The following is a 15,730-nucleotide window of genomic DNA, read 5'->3' on the forward strand; positions in this document are numbered from 1 at the left end:
CGAGAAGTCGATCACTTGAGTCATCACCACTGCCTCCCAGGGTCTGCATTGTATTAGAAGGAAGCTGGATCAGGAGCTAGAGCCAGAAAGCAAACCCGGGTACTCCAATAGCAGATCCAGTGTCTGTTTTTTTAAGGCATTTTTATTTATTTATTTATTTTTTACAGGCAGAGTGGACAGTGAGAGAGAGAGAGACAGAGAGAAAGGTCTTTTTAAAGATTCGTTTTACTTGAAAGGCAGAGTGACAGGGAGAGATAGAGATAGAGATAGAGAGAGAGAGAGAGAGAGAGAGATGGATCTTTTGTCTGCTGGTTCACTCTCCATATGGCTATGATGACCAGGGCTGGGCTACACCAAAGCGAAGAGCCTGGAACTCCATCCAGGTCTCCCACGTGGGTGACAAGAACCCAAGCACTTGGACCATCATTTCCTACCTTTCCAGGAGCATCAGCAGGAAGCTGGATAAGAGGCAAAGCAGCTGGGATTCATATCAGCACTCCGATATGGGATGTCAGTGTTGCAGGAGTTGGCTTAACCCTCTGTGCCACAATGCTGGCCCCAGGATGCAGGTGTCATAATTGCCAACCCAAACACCTGTCCTGATGGAGGACTTTCAGTGTTATTTCCTATACACCTGTAATGTATATGTTTGTAATGGACATATATTTACTTGTAATAAAGAAAAATCTACAGTCATTTTAACATTTTAGAAATTGGTCAAGTTTTTAAAGGTTTCAGTAACGTATGCATCCTTATGGTTCAGGACAGCTCTGTAAGACTGGCCAGTGGCCATGAGGAGAGCATGAAGAATTAGAATCCTCACTTGGACTTGGACCCTGCTGTGATCTGGAATGTGTCCCTCAAAGCTCTCGTGTTTGAAACTGAATCCCCAAGGCAACACAGTTGAAAAGTGGAACCTTGACATGATGTTTAGATCAGGAATTGGTTAATGTTCTTTGGGGATGGGGTTGGTTGTCAGTGAGCTCCTGAAGAACAATGAGTTCAGCCCCCTCCTGCTCTCGCACACAGGCCCTCTTGCCCCTCTGCCTTTTGTCATAGGACAATGCAATGAGAAGGCCCTTGCCAGATTTGGCCCTTGGCTCTTGGACTTCCCACCCTCCAGAAACATAAGCCCAATGAATCTCTGTTCATTATAAATTACCTGGTCTCAAGTACCCTGTTGCAGCAGCGTAAAATGCACTAGGACAGACTCCTTGGTACTTAAGTGGAGCTTTATCAAGACATGTAATTTGAGACTTGGGATGTTTCACGTGACCTGCAGACCCTTAGTCCTTTATTCTGTGTGAACTTGTGGTCTCTGTTTATCTACAGAACGGTAACTGAGAACGTGCACTCTGCAGTCCTTGTCACTGGACTTATTCAAGGACATCTGGCCTCTTGGGAGCTTTTTGGTGATAAAAGACAAGGGTCCTTCAAAATTTCATCGAAAATGGAATTTAAAAATAAAATGCATTTTTCCTTGAGCTATTTTATGAAAAGATTATGCATGTATTTTAAAACTTTTTTAACCAAAATAAACTTTCCTCTTTTAAAAAATGTCTATTTGAAAGGCAGAACAACAGAGAAAGAGATCTTACGTCTACTGATTCACTCTTCAAATGCCCACAATAGCCAAGGCTAGGCCAGGCCAAAGCCAGGGGCCAGGAACTCCATCCTGTCTCCTCCGTGGGTGACAGGGACCCAAACACTTGCACCATCACCTGCTGCCTCCCAGGAAGCACATGAGCAGGAAGCTGATTAAGCAGAGTAGCCAGGATTCAAACCAGGCACTCCAAAATGGGATGCGGGCACGCCAACGGCAGCTTAACATACTGTGCCGTGACACCCGCCCCTATGCTTGCCTTTGACTTCCATTTTTCTGTGACCTTTTTGCAGTACCCTCAGACATGTGGCTTATAAAATTTTCATTTAACCGTGTCTAGTAACGGCTGTGGCATTGTCTGCAATCAACACCACCATCCATCTCCAGAATTGAGGTCATGCTTTGATCCAGTGCCCTTTTTGCTGTTGTAGATCTCAAACACTAGTGGGTTTCAACCAAGGGTGATACTGCCTTTCCCCAGTGAATAATACTGGATATGAAATTTTTCCAAGCTGTGTTGTTACGTTGTATAAAGGCAGCTTTCGGCCAGGCACTTTAGCCTAGAAATCAGGGCTTTGTTTAAAAAGGAAGCGCATAGCCTGTATGAGCTTTGTTTGCATGGGACACCCTTGGCATGTGCACATGCTGCTCTGACAGTCCAAGGGATCTTAAGGTACGTCTGTCCTCTCTGTCCATAAAGTCCATCTACCCACTGTGCTGTGATTGGAAATCCATCGCTAGGACGCCAGCTAGGCTCTGCATGGGACACAGAGAAGAGCATGGCCCTGCTCTGCCTGCCGCTGGTCCACTAAGAGTTAACTGTCAGCACAGAGGACGAGGAAGAGCTCTGACTTCCCAGCCAGGCCAGCTGTGGGTAGCATCCAGCTCTACCCTGCATTAGTGTGACCCCAGGAACATCACTTTTCACCTGCCTAGCCCTGCTTCCTCATCTCTACCTTCAGTACCAGCCTCACCGATCTGTTCTAAGGACTACATGGGATCCTAGGGGATGCCAAGGAGGGTAAGGGAAGTGATAGTTGGACCCTTACGGGGAACAAAGTGTATGGTGGGAACTTGGGGAGAGAGGCAGCACTTGTGTGTGTCAGCAAGGCACTGCAGGAGAGGTGGCAGCTGGAGGGTGGCCTGAGCAGGCAGTGAGGGGTAAGGCATGTAGGGGGAGGGAGGCTGGACCTGCATGACCAGTGCAGAAACAGGCAGGTCCTGCAGAGCAGGGGAGGAAGTTAGAGTGTTTGCTTTGCAACGTTTTGGAATGCCTGGAGCCTGTCACCGAGGCAGGGGGAGGTATGGGTTGTAGGCTTCTGGGCACCAGGAAATTCTGGAGCCAACATCAGAAAGAACCAAGTGGCAGCTGTGCATAGGAGCTTTGCATGTCTCACTCTGGATGAGAGGGGAGGAGGCTGCAGAGGGGCCTCCCCAGGCATGGGCCTTGGATTAGCTGTGGGAGGTGGGCCTGAAAGTGCCTGCAGTTTTTTTTTTTTTTTTTTTTAAGATTTTATTTGTTTATTTGAGAGGTAGAGTTACAGAGAGAGGGAGAGACAGAGAGAAAGGTCTTCCATCTACCTGTTCACTCCCCAAAGGGCCGCAACAGCCGGAGCTGGGCCAATCCAAAGCTGGGAGCCAAGAGCTTCTTCCAGATCTCCCGTGCAGTGCAGGGGCCCAAGTACTTAGGCCATTTTCTACTGCTTTCCCAGGCCATAGCAGAGAGCTGGGTTGCATGTGGAGTAGTTGGGACTCAACCCGGAGCCCATTTGGGATGCCAGTGCCCAGGCGTTGGCAACGGAGGAGGTGGCGGGGGGGGGGGGGTTGTTAGCCCCCTGCTGAGCACCTGAGGCTGCCGGGCAGCAGGTTGGAAGTGCAGCTTTAGAAAGGGCCCCACAAGTGACATTGGAGCAGCGTTTGTGGTCAGGTGCAGGAACCAAGAAAGAGAGGAGGTTGAAAATGTAGACTAGAAAGATCAGACGGTGGAGGCCCCTGAGGAAGCTCACATGAGGAAGATGAGCTCTGCCTTTTCAACTGCAGGTGAAAGCGGGGAGGTGAAGGTCGGGATTTGAGGGGGACAGAGGCCTCCGGTCAGCGCAGCTGTGAGTGAGTGCTTGGTCTTGTACAAGGCGAAGGCCGAGGAGAGTGCAATGCTGGAGGGATAACCCCAGTTATGCAGCTAGATTTTTGCAGAGTCTGTTTCTGGAGCCAGGATGCCCTGGTTTGAGTCCTGGCTTTGCTGTTACTTGTGTGCCCTTAAATAAGTTTTTTAGCCTTTTCAGTGCGTCTATTTCCACATCTTTAAAATGGGTATAATAGTAGCACCTTCCTTAAACTGTTGTTGGGATTATTATTATTATTATTTTTGACAGGTAGAGTGGACAGTGAGAGAGAGAGACAGGGAGAAAGGTCTTCCTTTTGCCGTTGGTTCACCCTCCAGTGGCCGCTGCGGCCGGTGCGCTGCGGCCAGCGCACCGCACTGATCCGATGGCAGGAGCCAGGTACTTATCCTGGTCTCCCTTGGGGTGCAGGGCCCAAGTACTTGGGCCATCCTCCACTGCATTCCCTGGCCACAGCAGAGAGCTGGCCTGGAAGAGGGGCAACCTGGACAGAATCCAGCGCCCCGACCAGGACTAGAACCCGGTGTGCCGGTGCCGCACCTAGTGAGCCGTGGCGCTGGCCTGTTGGGGTTATTTGAATTGGTGTCTGAAGAGCATTTAAAAGGGCACCTGGCACACAGTGAGTGACTTCTAAGTTCTTTTGGACCCCCTCCCCACCAGCCCTCCTAGCTCCGGTTGCTGCTGCTTTAGGCAGGACGACTTTTGGGGAAGCAAACCCCAGAGCTATGGTTCAAGCCCGTCTCCTGGACCCAAGGGGGCCTCAGTTTGGTTTTTTATTTCTTCCAGTCTCTGGAACCTCTTTGTTGAGGTGCCACAGTTGGAAGGCATTGGCAATAATCACTTAAATTTGACTGTATTGTGCCTTACACTCACTCTATGTACTTCTCTATTCCCTGGCTTGATCTTCACACCAAACCTGTGAGGTGAGCAGAGGACGCCTGCTCAGCCTGGGCCAGTAACCAGCTGCAAGTACGAGCCCAGGTGTGGTTCCAGGTGCACCAGGGCTCAACAAGCACATTACCGGGAGCCTCATGAGTCCTTAGGGCCAGAACCCGGGACACCTGGCCACCCTCCGTGCATTCCCCTCCCCCACCAGATGGGTGGGAACAGCATTTTGCTTAGGAATAAATTTTGGCATAAATTAGAAAAGATGATCTTTGTGAAAAGGAACCTAACCAGCTCGGGTCATCTCTTTTTGCCTCCATTACACCAAGTGCTGAGCCAGGGGGTGTAGGCTACAGACACCCATCCTGTGTGTCATGCCAGGACTGTGGTTTGCTCACTGGGTTTCTGTGGTTTAGTGACATCTGAGGAAGGCCACGGGCTTGCACTGGGCCCGCGCAGCGTGGATTTGGATCACAGTAACCGAGCTTCTGTTGGTTGCAGGACGCCCTCCAGCCAGCTGACTGACTAGCCTGTAACCTGTGGCTGCTGCTGGCCTCAGCTGTAGCAATTCTCTTGTTTATGCTTCGCTTCTGTTCTTCTAGAAATGCTGTGTGATACGCACATAGAGTTCCAGGAACTTGTTCTGGTTTTGGGAGGTGCCTGTTTCATGAACCATTTTTGTTTTGCTCAAGTGAGCTTCACTCAGTTTAATTGGTCTAAAGCATTTTCCTTCCAACGCTGGTGCTCCTGCTCCTGTGACCGGCCAGAGTGCCTGGGAGTGAGACCTCCTGGCCTTGCCCTTCAGTCAAGAGTTCTTGTATTACACATAAACACTAGCAGTTTCTCCCATCTCTGTACCCAGCTTTTTCCTTTCTGAAATTGAGTTAGAGGATTCCAGAACTGGAATACTTTCCTTAGAATGGCTGGGTTTATGGGAATAATATTTAGGATTCTCTATACATAAAAACAATGGTGGAATTTTATAACTTCTTGCCTGAGGAATGGTATGAGTCTTTGTTGAAGGCTGCCACTTCTTCATTTGTAGAATTTCGCTCCCTTGTGGCTTAAAGATAGGATTTTTATTGAATAAAGAGGTTGGGCAGCCTTATTGTTAGTTTAGTCTCTCTGAAGAATGGATCTGGAACCAAGTTACACTGGCTGTTTGGATTCCTCCCTGCCTGCCCCTGCCCAAACACACCCCAGCCCCCTGCCTGCTTTCTCCCTCATGTGTTGGGGCTTCCCCAACTGTTATGGAGTGTGAATCTTGATGCTGGGCACCAACACAGCCTGACTTGGCTCATGCATATGCATGGGTCATGTGTCATTGGAACTGGAGAGAATTCAGGCTGTTGCTCTGTTCAGATTTTTGTTTTCTTTTAATGGCTTTTCCTCCAGGTACCCTGGGAGTCATGGTTGTGTCTTGATCCCTTCTGTGTCCTGGGGGACAGACAGCACAAGCCCATGGCCCTGGCTAACTCAGGCCTGCCTGGCTGGCTGAGTTGGCTGTGGCACAGAGGATCGGGTTGCCCCAGGCTGTACCCGTTGGAGGATGCTGGCTTGATGATTCACGTGGAACCCTCCCTCTTCTGAGCTTTCTGAGAGCCTCATGACTCTCACATGGGCAGTGTGAGTGGCTCTTGAGCAATCTGCACATATTTCCCTCAAGATGGCTTAGGTGAATTCCCTAAAGTTAGCCCTTTGCTTGTTTGCTCCTTAGATCCTGGGGACAAGGTGTGTTTATTCTTCCTTCTCCTATGTGGGGTTACTGATGTTGTGTGGTTTTGTTCTTCCCATTACAGTGTACCAATATGAATTAACCTATATATGGAAATAGTCTTTCATTGTTTAGAGCTTATGGAGTTCCTCATGCAGATGTGCAAAATCTCATGCATCATCTTTCTTTCCTCGATATTGGTTCTTAGTGATTCTTACACAGAACCAAAGCTGCCTCTTAGCGACAAATAAACAGGTAGAAAGTAGAAAACATGTAAACTAAGTACCTTCCATCACCTGCTTCACTGACTTGACAGATCCACTTAGGCATTGGTGTATCTTTGCGCACCCCTAGCTGTTAGTTCATTTCGCTGATAATGTCGGAAGAGTTCTGCAGTGTTGCTTTTTGTGGTTGACATTTGCTTTACCCTCGACCCCTGGTGACGCCGGGTCCCATGTTGACTTTCTGTAGGTGCTTCCCCAGTCCTGTGTTTGGTATGGAGAGTGTGGCATTGCCTCTGGAGATAAGAGATACAACTGCCAATATTCTGGCCCGCCAAAACCATTGCCCAAGGATGGCTACGACTTAATACAGGTAAGGTCATTATCGTGGGTGCTGGGAACACAAGTTGCTCTTTTTCAGATCCTCAGTAAATATGCCACTGTGCAGGGGAGCCGGATGGGCTGCAGTCTTATCCCGGATTCTCACCTGGAGCACCGGATGGCAGAGAAGGGGAGTCCAGAGGCTTCCTTCTTCAGGGGCAGACTTCCATGCCTCACACAGTTTCCCCTTGGCGGGTTACTATTTAGAGACTGAGGCTGTGAGCGCCAACGTTGCTCTTCGCAGCTTCTGCAAAATCTGTTAGCAGCTTGCTTTTTTTGGTTCCTAGGTTTCAGCCATTGGACGGAGTCCGCTGCTAGGTGGCTGAGATCTTCCTCTTCCCCTGTTCCTTTTAGTGCATGCTGTGTGTGCCCCGAAAGTCTGTGGCTTTGGGCTGCTGGCAGCATTGTGCCAGCATTGTGCCATTCTCATGTAGCAGACACACAGGAACCCAGAGAAAGGACTAGAAAAACAAGAGGAGAAAGACTGATTGTAGAGGCCTCAGTAATCTAAAATCGAGGTCACATGACAACAGAAGCTCTGCCACTCACCCTCCGCCTCCATCAGAATTATTGGATGCTTTGGCTTCCCCCGGAGTGACTCATGGAAATGGGAAATAGTGAGAGTTGAACTTAAACCTGAGAAGACGTGAAACGTTTCTCAAGGGGATTCAGTAAGCTTCCAAATAAGAAGATTAGAAAGGGTTCTACTTATAAAACTCTGTGCATAGTAAATGACAGCCTTTTAAAAGAATTCTGCAATGGCCGGCGCCGTGGCTCAATAGGCTAATCCTCCACCTTGCGGCGCCGGCACACCGGGTTCTAGTCCCGGTTGGGGCGCCGGATTCTGTCCCGGTTGCCCCTCTTCCAGGCCAGCTCTCTGCTATGGCCAGGGAGTGCAGTGGAGGATGGCCCAGGTGCTTGGGCCCTGCACCCCATGGGAGACCAGGAAAAGCACCTGGCTCCTGGCTCCTGCCAGGATCAGCGCGGTGCGCCGGCTGCAGCGGCGGCCATTGGAGGGTGAACCAACGGCAAAGGAAGACCTTTCTCTCTGTCTCTCTCTCTCACTGTCCACTCTGCCTGTCAAAAAAAAAAAAAAAAGGAATTCTGCAAGAACTTCGCCCATACCTGCCTTGCCCCGGCGTCCTTAGAAGAACCCCGTGAATGAGGTTGTCTTTGTTGCTTGAGAAACATCGCCGTATTCTCAGCTGTGCCACACTGACATCCTTGCTCTCTCTCCCCGAAGGAACTCTGTCCAGGATTTTTCTTTGACAATGTCAGCCTCTGTTGTGATGTGCAGCAGCTTCAAACACTGAAAGACAACCTGCAGCTGCCGCTACAGTTTCTGTCCAGGTAGGGTGACTACCAGGCAAACAGAACCCGTGGGTTTCAGGTACTTGTTAACCAGTAGTGTTCTCATCGCCTTTCAAAAGTCAGTCAGTTTTAAGAAAGCATTCTATGTCTTGTCAGAAATAAAGAGGAAGTAATGATGATCAGACGTGCTTCTCTTCCTAGTTGCATTCAGAGTTGGCACTTGGCTTCCTCTGCACCCCACAGGGTGCCCTGTGGGCCACCTCCTTTCAGACAGAGCTCCTGTGTGCTGTGGAAGGAGAGGATCCTGGTGGGTCCTACTTAGGTGCCCGGCCTGAGACCCTCAACTCTGCAGTCCTCTGTGTCGTCCCCTCCCTTCCTCTTCCTTGCATATCATTCCTGTCCCTTCCTGCAGTGAAACCACGTGCTAGGGTCGTGTCCCCAGTAGAGCAGGCACTGGCTGGCTCAGCTTGTTCCGGTGTAGTTGGCTGGTTTTGTCAAAGGTTGTCCCCTGTCCAGTCTGTTACCTGTGACCCAGGCCCATGAAAAGAAGGTGGGTTAACAGCCATCCCTCTCAAGGCCTACTCGGCTGCTCTCAGTGGCGTTCCTTAGAGCAGCAGACTGTAGTACCTTCCTAAACTTTCAGACTTCAGCACACATGGGGAGCAAATAGAGAAGGGAAATGGCAGTTCTACAGATACTGCAGGTGACAGGGCGCAGACCGGCTTCCGGGGAGGATACAGGGTGCAGGCCAGCACTAAGTTCAGAGTGACGTGGAATAACATAATAGATACAGTGTTGAGACCCTGACAAGGGCACTGCATCCTGTGGACGGCTGGAGGATTTTGCCAGAACCAGACTGGAGCCTTCGTCACTCCGTCAAAAGGCACTTACTTAGCATCCGTTCTGGGTGGGCCGTCATGGACAGAGGAACCAAAGGTTTATTTGTGATAGCAGAAAAAGAACCCGATAGGGAATATTATACAGGTAACCAAGTGGATGGTTATGGAGACTAAAGGTAGCAACCTGGAAGGAGGCTTGTGACTCAAAGAGGACGGGAGGAAGCTGCCCACAAGAGTGGCCTTGACCCGGTGTTGTCATTGCCATTCTCTGGTTTGTCTCAGGGAAGCGCAGGTGTCTTGAAAGACAGGCTGTGCGGCTCTTGCCTTCACTAGAGCAGAGGCTCTCGACGCCGGGCACGCCCTCCTCATCCTGTGCCTAGTCACCGGGACTGGATCAGAGTGGAAAGTAATCTCGGTTGTGTCGCAAGGATGTAAGTCCAGTGAAGCGATGGCAGCAGTGGACCAAAGGCAGGGGAGGACTCTTACCGTACACAAGTCAACATTAGGAGCTTAAACTTTGAACCCGAGGGACAGCAGATAGCTTGTTCTCATGAAAACCCTGGTGCTTCTGGAACATCTATTGCCAGAGATTAGCTTTCCAAGTCCCTAGCTGGGGGCAGGTGGTTAGCCCGGTGGTTGGGACACCCAGTTCCCTTTTCACAGCACCTGGATTTGAGTCCAGCTTCCATTTCCTGACTCCAAATTCCTGCCAGTGCAGACCCTGGGAAGCAGCACTGATGGCTTAAATTATTGGGTTCCTGCCACCCACTGCTGGGAGACCTGGACTGAGTTCCCAGGTCCTGGCTCTGGCACACAGCCAGCCCTGGTTATTGCGGGTGTTTGCTGAGTAAACCAACAGATGGGAGCTTTCTTAGTCTGTGTCTCTCTACCTCTCAAAGAAAGCAAAAATAGAAAGAGGGAAAAAAAGCCAGAGAAACCTAATGTTTTAGGAGGGCCTGGACATTATCCGGGGCTTGGAAGAAGGCCCTTCGATATGAGGTTTTAAAATAAAAAGTCTAGTGTGGTGCTTCTCCCTCCCTCCCTCCCTCCCTCCCTCCCTTCCCACTGTGGTGCTCCTAAAGAGACTTTAGCCCTAGGGCAAAGGAAGTGTCTAAATTAGAAAGTGCAGAATTCAGAAAAGCATCTTTCTTTTTTTTGAAATCACTTCTGGACAGAATAAAGGTAGTAATTCAAGAAGTTTTTTAAGCTGTGTATTTGAGTATGAGGTTTTAAGTTTAGAATTCCTGGGTTTGATATGTACTCATGGTAATTCATTTCTCATTTCAATGAATTTTAAATATTCTTTGTTCTAAGTTGTTTTTTCACTGGCCCCATTATACAGAATATAATTTACCTTTTCTTTAGATGTCCGTCCTGTTTCTATAACCTAATGAACCTGTTTTGTGAGCTGACATGCAGCCCTCGCCAGAGTCAGTTTCTGAATGTTACAGCCACTGAAGCGTATGTAGATCCTGCCACGAACCAGACAAAAACAAACGTAAAGGAATTACAGTACTACATTGGACAGAGGTTCGCTGATGGTAAGCAAGCTGGCACCAGGCTAGTGGATCAAGTTTGTTTAAATCACAATACTCAGTTCCCTTGCCAGTGAAATGAGAGCTGTTGCTTGGCTAGTATTCTGGGTCTAGAGCTACAAACAATGTAGCGGTTTCTAAAGTGTTTGCTTCAATCCCTCCCTGACTTTAAGTTTTTGCATAGAGAAGTTTACTTCTGTACATTTTAACAACCTTTGGGACTTCAGTTCTAGTGAATGTCAGTGGTATGCCCTTACGAATCTCTGTAAGATTGAGGAGACAGGAGGCAAGATAGAACTAGCTGACGCTGGAGAGGGAGAGAGGCTTGGAAACATCACCTCTCCCTAAGGGAAAGGAAGCACCACAGAGGGCACATAACTGCCCCCCCCCACAACAGCTAGAAAACACAGGACAGTGTAAAAGAGACCCTCTGTGACAGACAAGAGAAAAGATTCCTGAAAGAATAGAATGCTCCACAGAAAGAATGAAACAGAACCAACTGGAACTGTGACTGAGAAATAGCCGTGGGTAGACAGCAGATTAGACACAGCCAGACAAAACAAAGTGTCCAAGAACAATCTACAAAATAACAAAATTAAGAATTCAGCAAAGTTATTGACTGTTAGAGCAACAATGGCTAATTGCAATGACCAATTAAAAATACAACAGAAAAATCCAATAGGAAAAAGATCTCATTGACAAAAGCATCAAAAAGAAAGGTACCTCGGAATCAGTCTTGCAAAAGGTGTGACGTAAAAGCCACCCTGCATGGTTGGAAACGAGATCTGTCCAAAAACAGAACCGTGCACCTGTGGAAAGTTGATAGATGAGAGGTGTGTGGTTACAAATGGAGGGAAAGTTGGGGCTGGCTGATAAACAGGGTGAGAAAATGGGTTACATTCATCTAATTTTTATTTTTACATATTCTAAAAAATGATAGTTTAAAAAACCTTAAGCTTGGAAATGTTACAAGCGATACAAAATGTCTTAATGTGACATTAAGGTAAGGAAGGATTTCATAACAAGAGAAGAAAAGGAGAGATCGGAAATGAAAAGATTCACAAATGTAGACAGTATCTGGAGCATTCAACTAAACACAGCTATTGACAGAGTGACGCACCATTCCTCACATTATTACCTTGGCACAAATTAAGAAGCTGGTCAATTCCAGTCATTAGTGAGAATGCAGAACAGTAGGAATGCTAATAGATTGTACCCCTGGCAACCATAACTGGGCGCAAGTGTTTGAAAACCAACTTTGCATACCTCATAAAGTTGAAGGTAAATACACTTTCACCTCAGCAATTCCTCTTTGGAAGCACTCTGCCTGGGAGAGGCTCTTGATGCATTTATAAAGGGAGAGCCACATGGGAATATCCACTGCAGCACTGTTGTCATTGAGAAAACTCGGAGACATCCCGAAAATGAGAAGACAAGTCACAGACTGGGAGAAAACATTTGGGAAAAACAGTTGATTACAGAGTGTGACCTAAAATACACAACAGACTCTGAAACCTCAGCAATAAGAAAGCGAACAACTTGGTTGAAAAATGGGTCAAAAACCTGAACAGAAATGACATACAGATGGTAAATAAGTATATGACAAGATGCTCAGGCCAGCGTTTTGTTGTTGTTGTTTTTTTTTGTTTTTTTTTTGTTTTTTTTGTTTTTGGTGGTGGTGGTGGTTGTTTTTTGAAAAGATTTATTTTATTTATCTGAAAGACAGAGTACAGAGAGAGAAGTCTTCCACCCGCTGGTTCATTCCCTAGATGGCCACAACAGCCGGAGCTAAGCCAAACCAAAGCCAGGAACCAGGAGCTTCTTCCAGGTCTCCCACGTGGGTGCAGGGGCCCAAGCACTTGGGCCATCTTCTACAGCTTTCCCAGGCCATAGCAGAGAATGGATCAGAAGAAGAGCAGCTGGGACTCGAACTGGCGCCCATATGGGATACCCAGTGCTTCAGGCCAGGGCTTTAACCCACTGCGGCACAGCGCCGGCCCCAAGGCCAGTGTTTTGACGTAGCAGGGGAGCCACTGCCTGTGACACCCACATCCCATGTGGGAGCCGGTTCATTTCCTGGCTCCTCCACTTCTGATTCAGCTCCCTGATGATGGCCTGGGAAGGGCTGCAGAAGATGGCCTAGATATTTGGGCCTCAGCCACCCACGTCGGAGACCCAGATGGGGCTCCTGGCTCCTGGCTCCTGGCTTTGGCCAAGCCTGGCCCAGCCCAGGCCTCTGTGGCCATCTGAGGAGTGAACCAGGGGTTAGAGGTTACCCCCACCCTCTCCTTTTCCCTCTCCCTCTCCCTTTCTCTCTGTAACTCTGACTTTCAGGAAAAATAGATGGCCCTTTTAAAAAAAAAAGAAAGAAAGAAAAAGAAAGCAAGCTCAATATATGTCACTAGGCAATTGAAAGTTTGAAAGTGAAAATAATGTGATATACTGTGCACCTCTTAGAATGACCAAAACCCAAAATGCTGGCAGGGATGCAGAGCAAGAGGAACTTTATTCGTTGCTGGTGGGAATGCAAAATGCTGCAGCCACTTTGGAAGTCATTTTGACAGTTTCTTATAAAACTGGACATACTTTTTTTTTTTTTTTTTTTGACAGGCAGAGTGGACAGTGTGAGAGAGAGACAGAGAGAAAGGTCTACCTTTTTTCCGTTGGTTCACCCTCCAATGGCCGCTGCGGCCGGCGCACCGTGCTGATCCGAAGCCAGGAGCCAGGTGCTTCTCCTGGTCTCCCATGCAGGTGCAGGGCCCAAGCACTTGAGCCATCCTCCACTGCACCCCCTGGCCACAGCAGAGAGCTGGCCTGGAAGAGGAGCAACCAGTACAGAATCTGGCACCCCAACCGGCACTAAAACCCGGGGTACCGGCACCGCAGGCGGAGGATTAGCCTAGTGAGCCGCAGCGCCGGCCACAACTGGACATACTTTTAAATGATCCAGGGATCCGCTTCTTGGTATTTACCCAAATGAGTTGAAAACATGTCCACATGAAAACCTGAAATACTTCACCCCATATACAAAAGTCAATTCAAAGTGGATCAAAGGGCATAGCATTTAGCACAGCAGTTAAGACGCCACTTGTCATGCCCACATCCCATATCAAAGTGCCTTGGTTTAAGTCCTGCCACTGCTTCCATTCCATCTCCCTGCTACTGGGCACCCTAAGGGACACTAAATAATGGCTTAAGTATTTGGGTTCCCTCTGCCACCCACATGAGAGATCTAAATTAAGTTCTGGGCTCCTGGCTTCAGCCTGGCCCAGCCATGGTTGTTGGGGAGTGAACCAGCAGGTAGAAAATCTCTCTCTGCTTGTTTCTGTCTCTCTCTGCCTTTCAAATAATATGAAAATATTTTTTAAAATAGATCAAGGACCTAAATATAAAGGTGAAAACTAGAGGCCAGCATTGCAGTATTACAAGTAAAGTTGCCACCTGTGATGTTGGCTTCCTATATAGGTACTGGTTCGAGCCACAGCTGCTCCACTTCCAATCTGGCTCCCTGCTAATGGCCTGGGAAAGCAGTGGAAGATAGTCCAAGTGCTTGGGCCACTGCACCCACATGGGAGACCCGGAAGAAGCTCCTTGCTCCTGGCTTTGGGCTGGACCAGCCTCGGCCATTGTGACTATTTGGGGAGTGAACCGATGGATGGATGGAAGATCCCTCTCTATCTGTAACTCTGACTTTCAAAATAAATAAATCTTTAAAAAATAAAAGAAAGACCTGAAACTATAAAAGACTTAGAAGAAACTACAGGGGAAAGTTTATGAACTCTAATTTGGCAGTGGATGTTTAGATATGAAAACAAAAGCATGAGCAGCAAAAGGTAAACCGAACATCATTAAAATAATAATTTAAAAAAAGGCTTGGGGCAGGCTTTGTGGTGCAGCAGGTTAAGCTGCTTCTTGGGATGCCCATATAAAGAAAAGCCATAAAAGAGTAGAAGTGCCAGTGTCATGGCACAGCAGGTTAAGCCACTGTTGTCAAAGCCTGCATACTGTACTGAAGCACAGGTTCAAGTCCCGGCTGCTCTGCTTCCAATCCAGCTTCCTGCTAATGCACATGAACGGCAGCAAATGATGACCATGTACCTGGGCTCCTGCCACCAAGGTGGGAGATTTGGGTGGAGTTCCTGTCTCCTCCCTTCAGCCTAGCCCTGGCCTGGCTACTGGGGCCGTTTGAGGAGTAAATCAGCAGATAGAAGATCTCTCTGGGTCTCTGCCTCTCTCTGTTGCTCTATCTTTCACATAAATAGATAGGTAAGTATCTTACAGGGAAAAAATGGGGGCACACGGATACATGCCACAGCAGGGATGAATCTTGAAGTCATGGTATTGAGTGAAAGAAGCCAGCCACAGAGGCCGTATGTTGTGAATCCATTTAGATGAAATGTTCCAAATGGAGAAGTTGTGAAGTCAGAGAGATGAGTGGTGGCTAGGGCTTGGGGAGACGGGACAGTAGGGGTGATGGCTAAGGAGTACAGGGTTTTCCTTGAGGTGCTGCAGATGTCCTAAAGTAGCATATTCACATATTGCGCACTCACAGACACATGGTGATGGTCATGTTTATTTACGAATATTTTAAAGTTCACTAAACTGTATACTTTAAGTGGGTGAGCTGTGTGTAAATTATAGCTCAGAAGTATTTTATTAAAAAAATCTATACTCAGGTATAGCTTGGAAAAAATACGATGAGGGGCTGGCGCCGTGACTCACTTGGTTAATCCTCTGCCTGTGGTGCCGGCATCCCATATAGGCACCGGGTTCTAGTCCCAGTTGCTCCTCTTCCAGTCCAGCTCTCTGGACCTCCTTCACGGGAAGGCAGTGGAGGATGGCCCAAGTGCTTGGGCTCCTGCACCTGCATGGGAGACCAGGAGGAAGCACCTGGCTCCTGGCTTCAGATCGGCACAGCGCCAGCCATAGCGGCCATTTGGGGGTGAACCAACGGAAGGAAGACCTTTCTGTCTGTCTCTCTCTTTCACTGTCTATGACTCTACCTGTCAAATAAAAAAATTTAAAAAAGAAAAAATACGATGAAACGTCAAAGATAAATATTATGGAAGATAGAAAACACATGAATCACGTGACAAGAATGACAGTTGGAGATTTTCTGAC

At 48.2% G+C, this 15,730-nt stretch overlaps 1 protein-coding gene across 3 annotated transcripts in view; it reads left to right on the plus strand.

The window, feature by feature from the left end:
• Window positions 1-15,730, plus strand: part of NPC1 (NPC intracellular cholesterol transporter 1) — a 50,527-nt gene that overhangs the window by 7,947 nt on the left and 26,850 nt on the right. For all 3 annotated transcript variants that reach the window (XM_070049760.1, XM_070049761.1, NM_001082071.1), the window contains 3 exon segments: window positions 6,794-6,916; window positions 8,168-8,274; window positions 10,440-10,615. In XM_070049760.1, the coding sequence (XP_069905861.1) occupies window positions 6,794-6,916; window positions 8,168-8,274; window positions 10,440-10,615 (406 nt within the window).

This window comes from Oryctolagus cuniculus, chromosome 10, assembly GCF_964237555.1.
Source record: "Oryctolagus cuniculus chromosome 10, mOryCun1.1, whole genome shotgun sequence".
NCBI lineage: Eukaryota > Metazoa > Chordata > Mammalia > Lagomorpha > Leporidae > Oryctolagus > Oryctolagus cuniculus.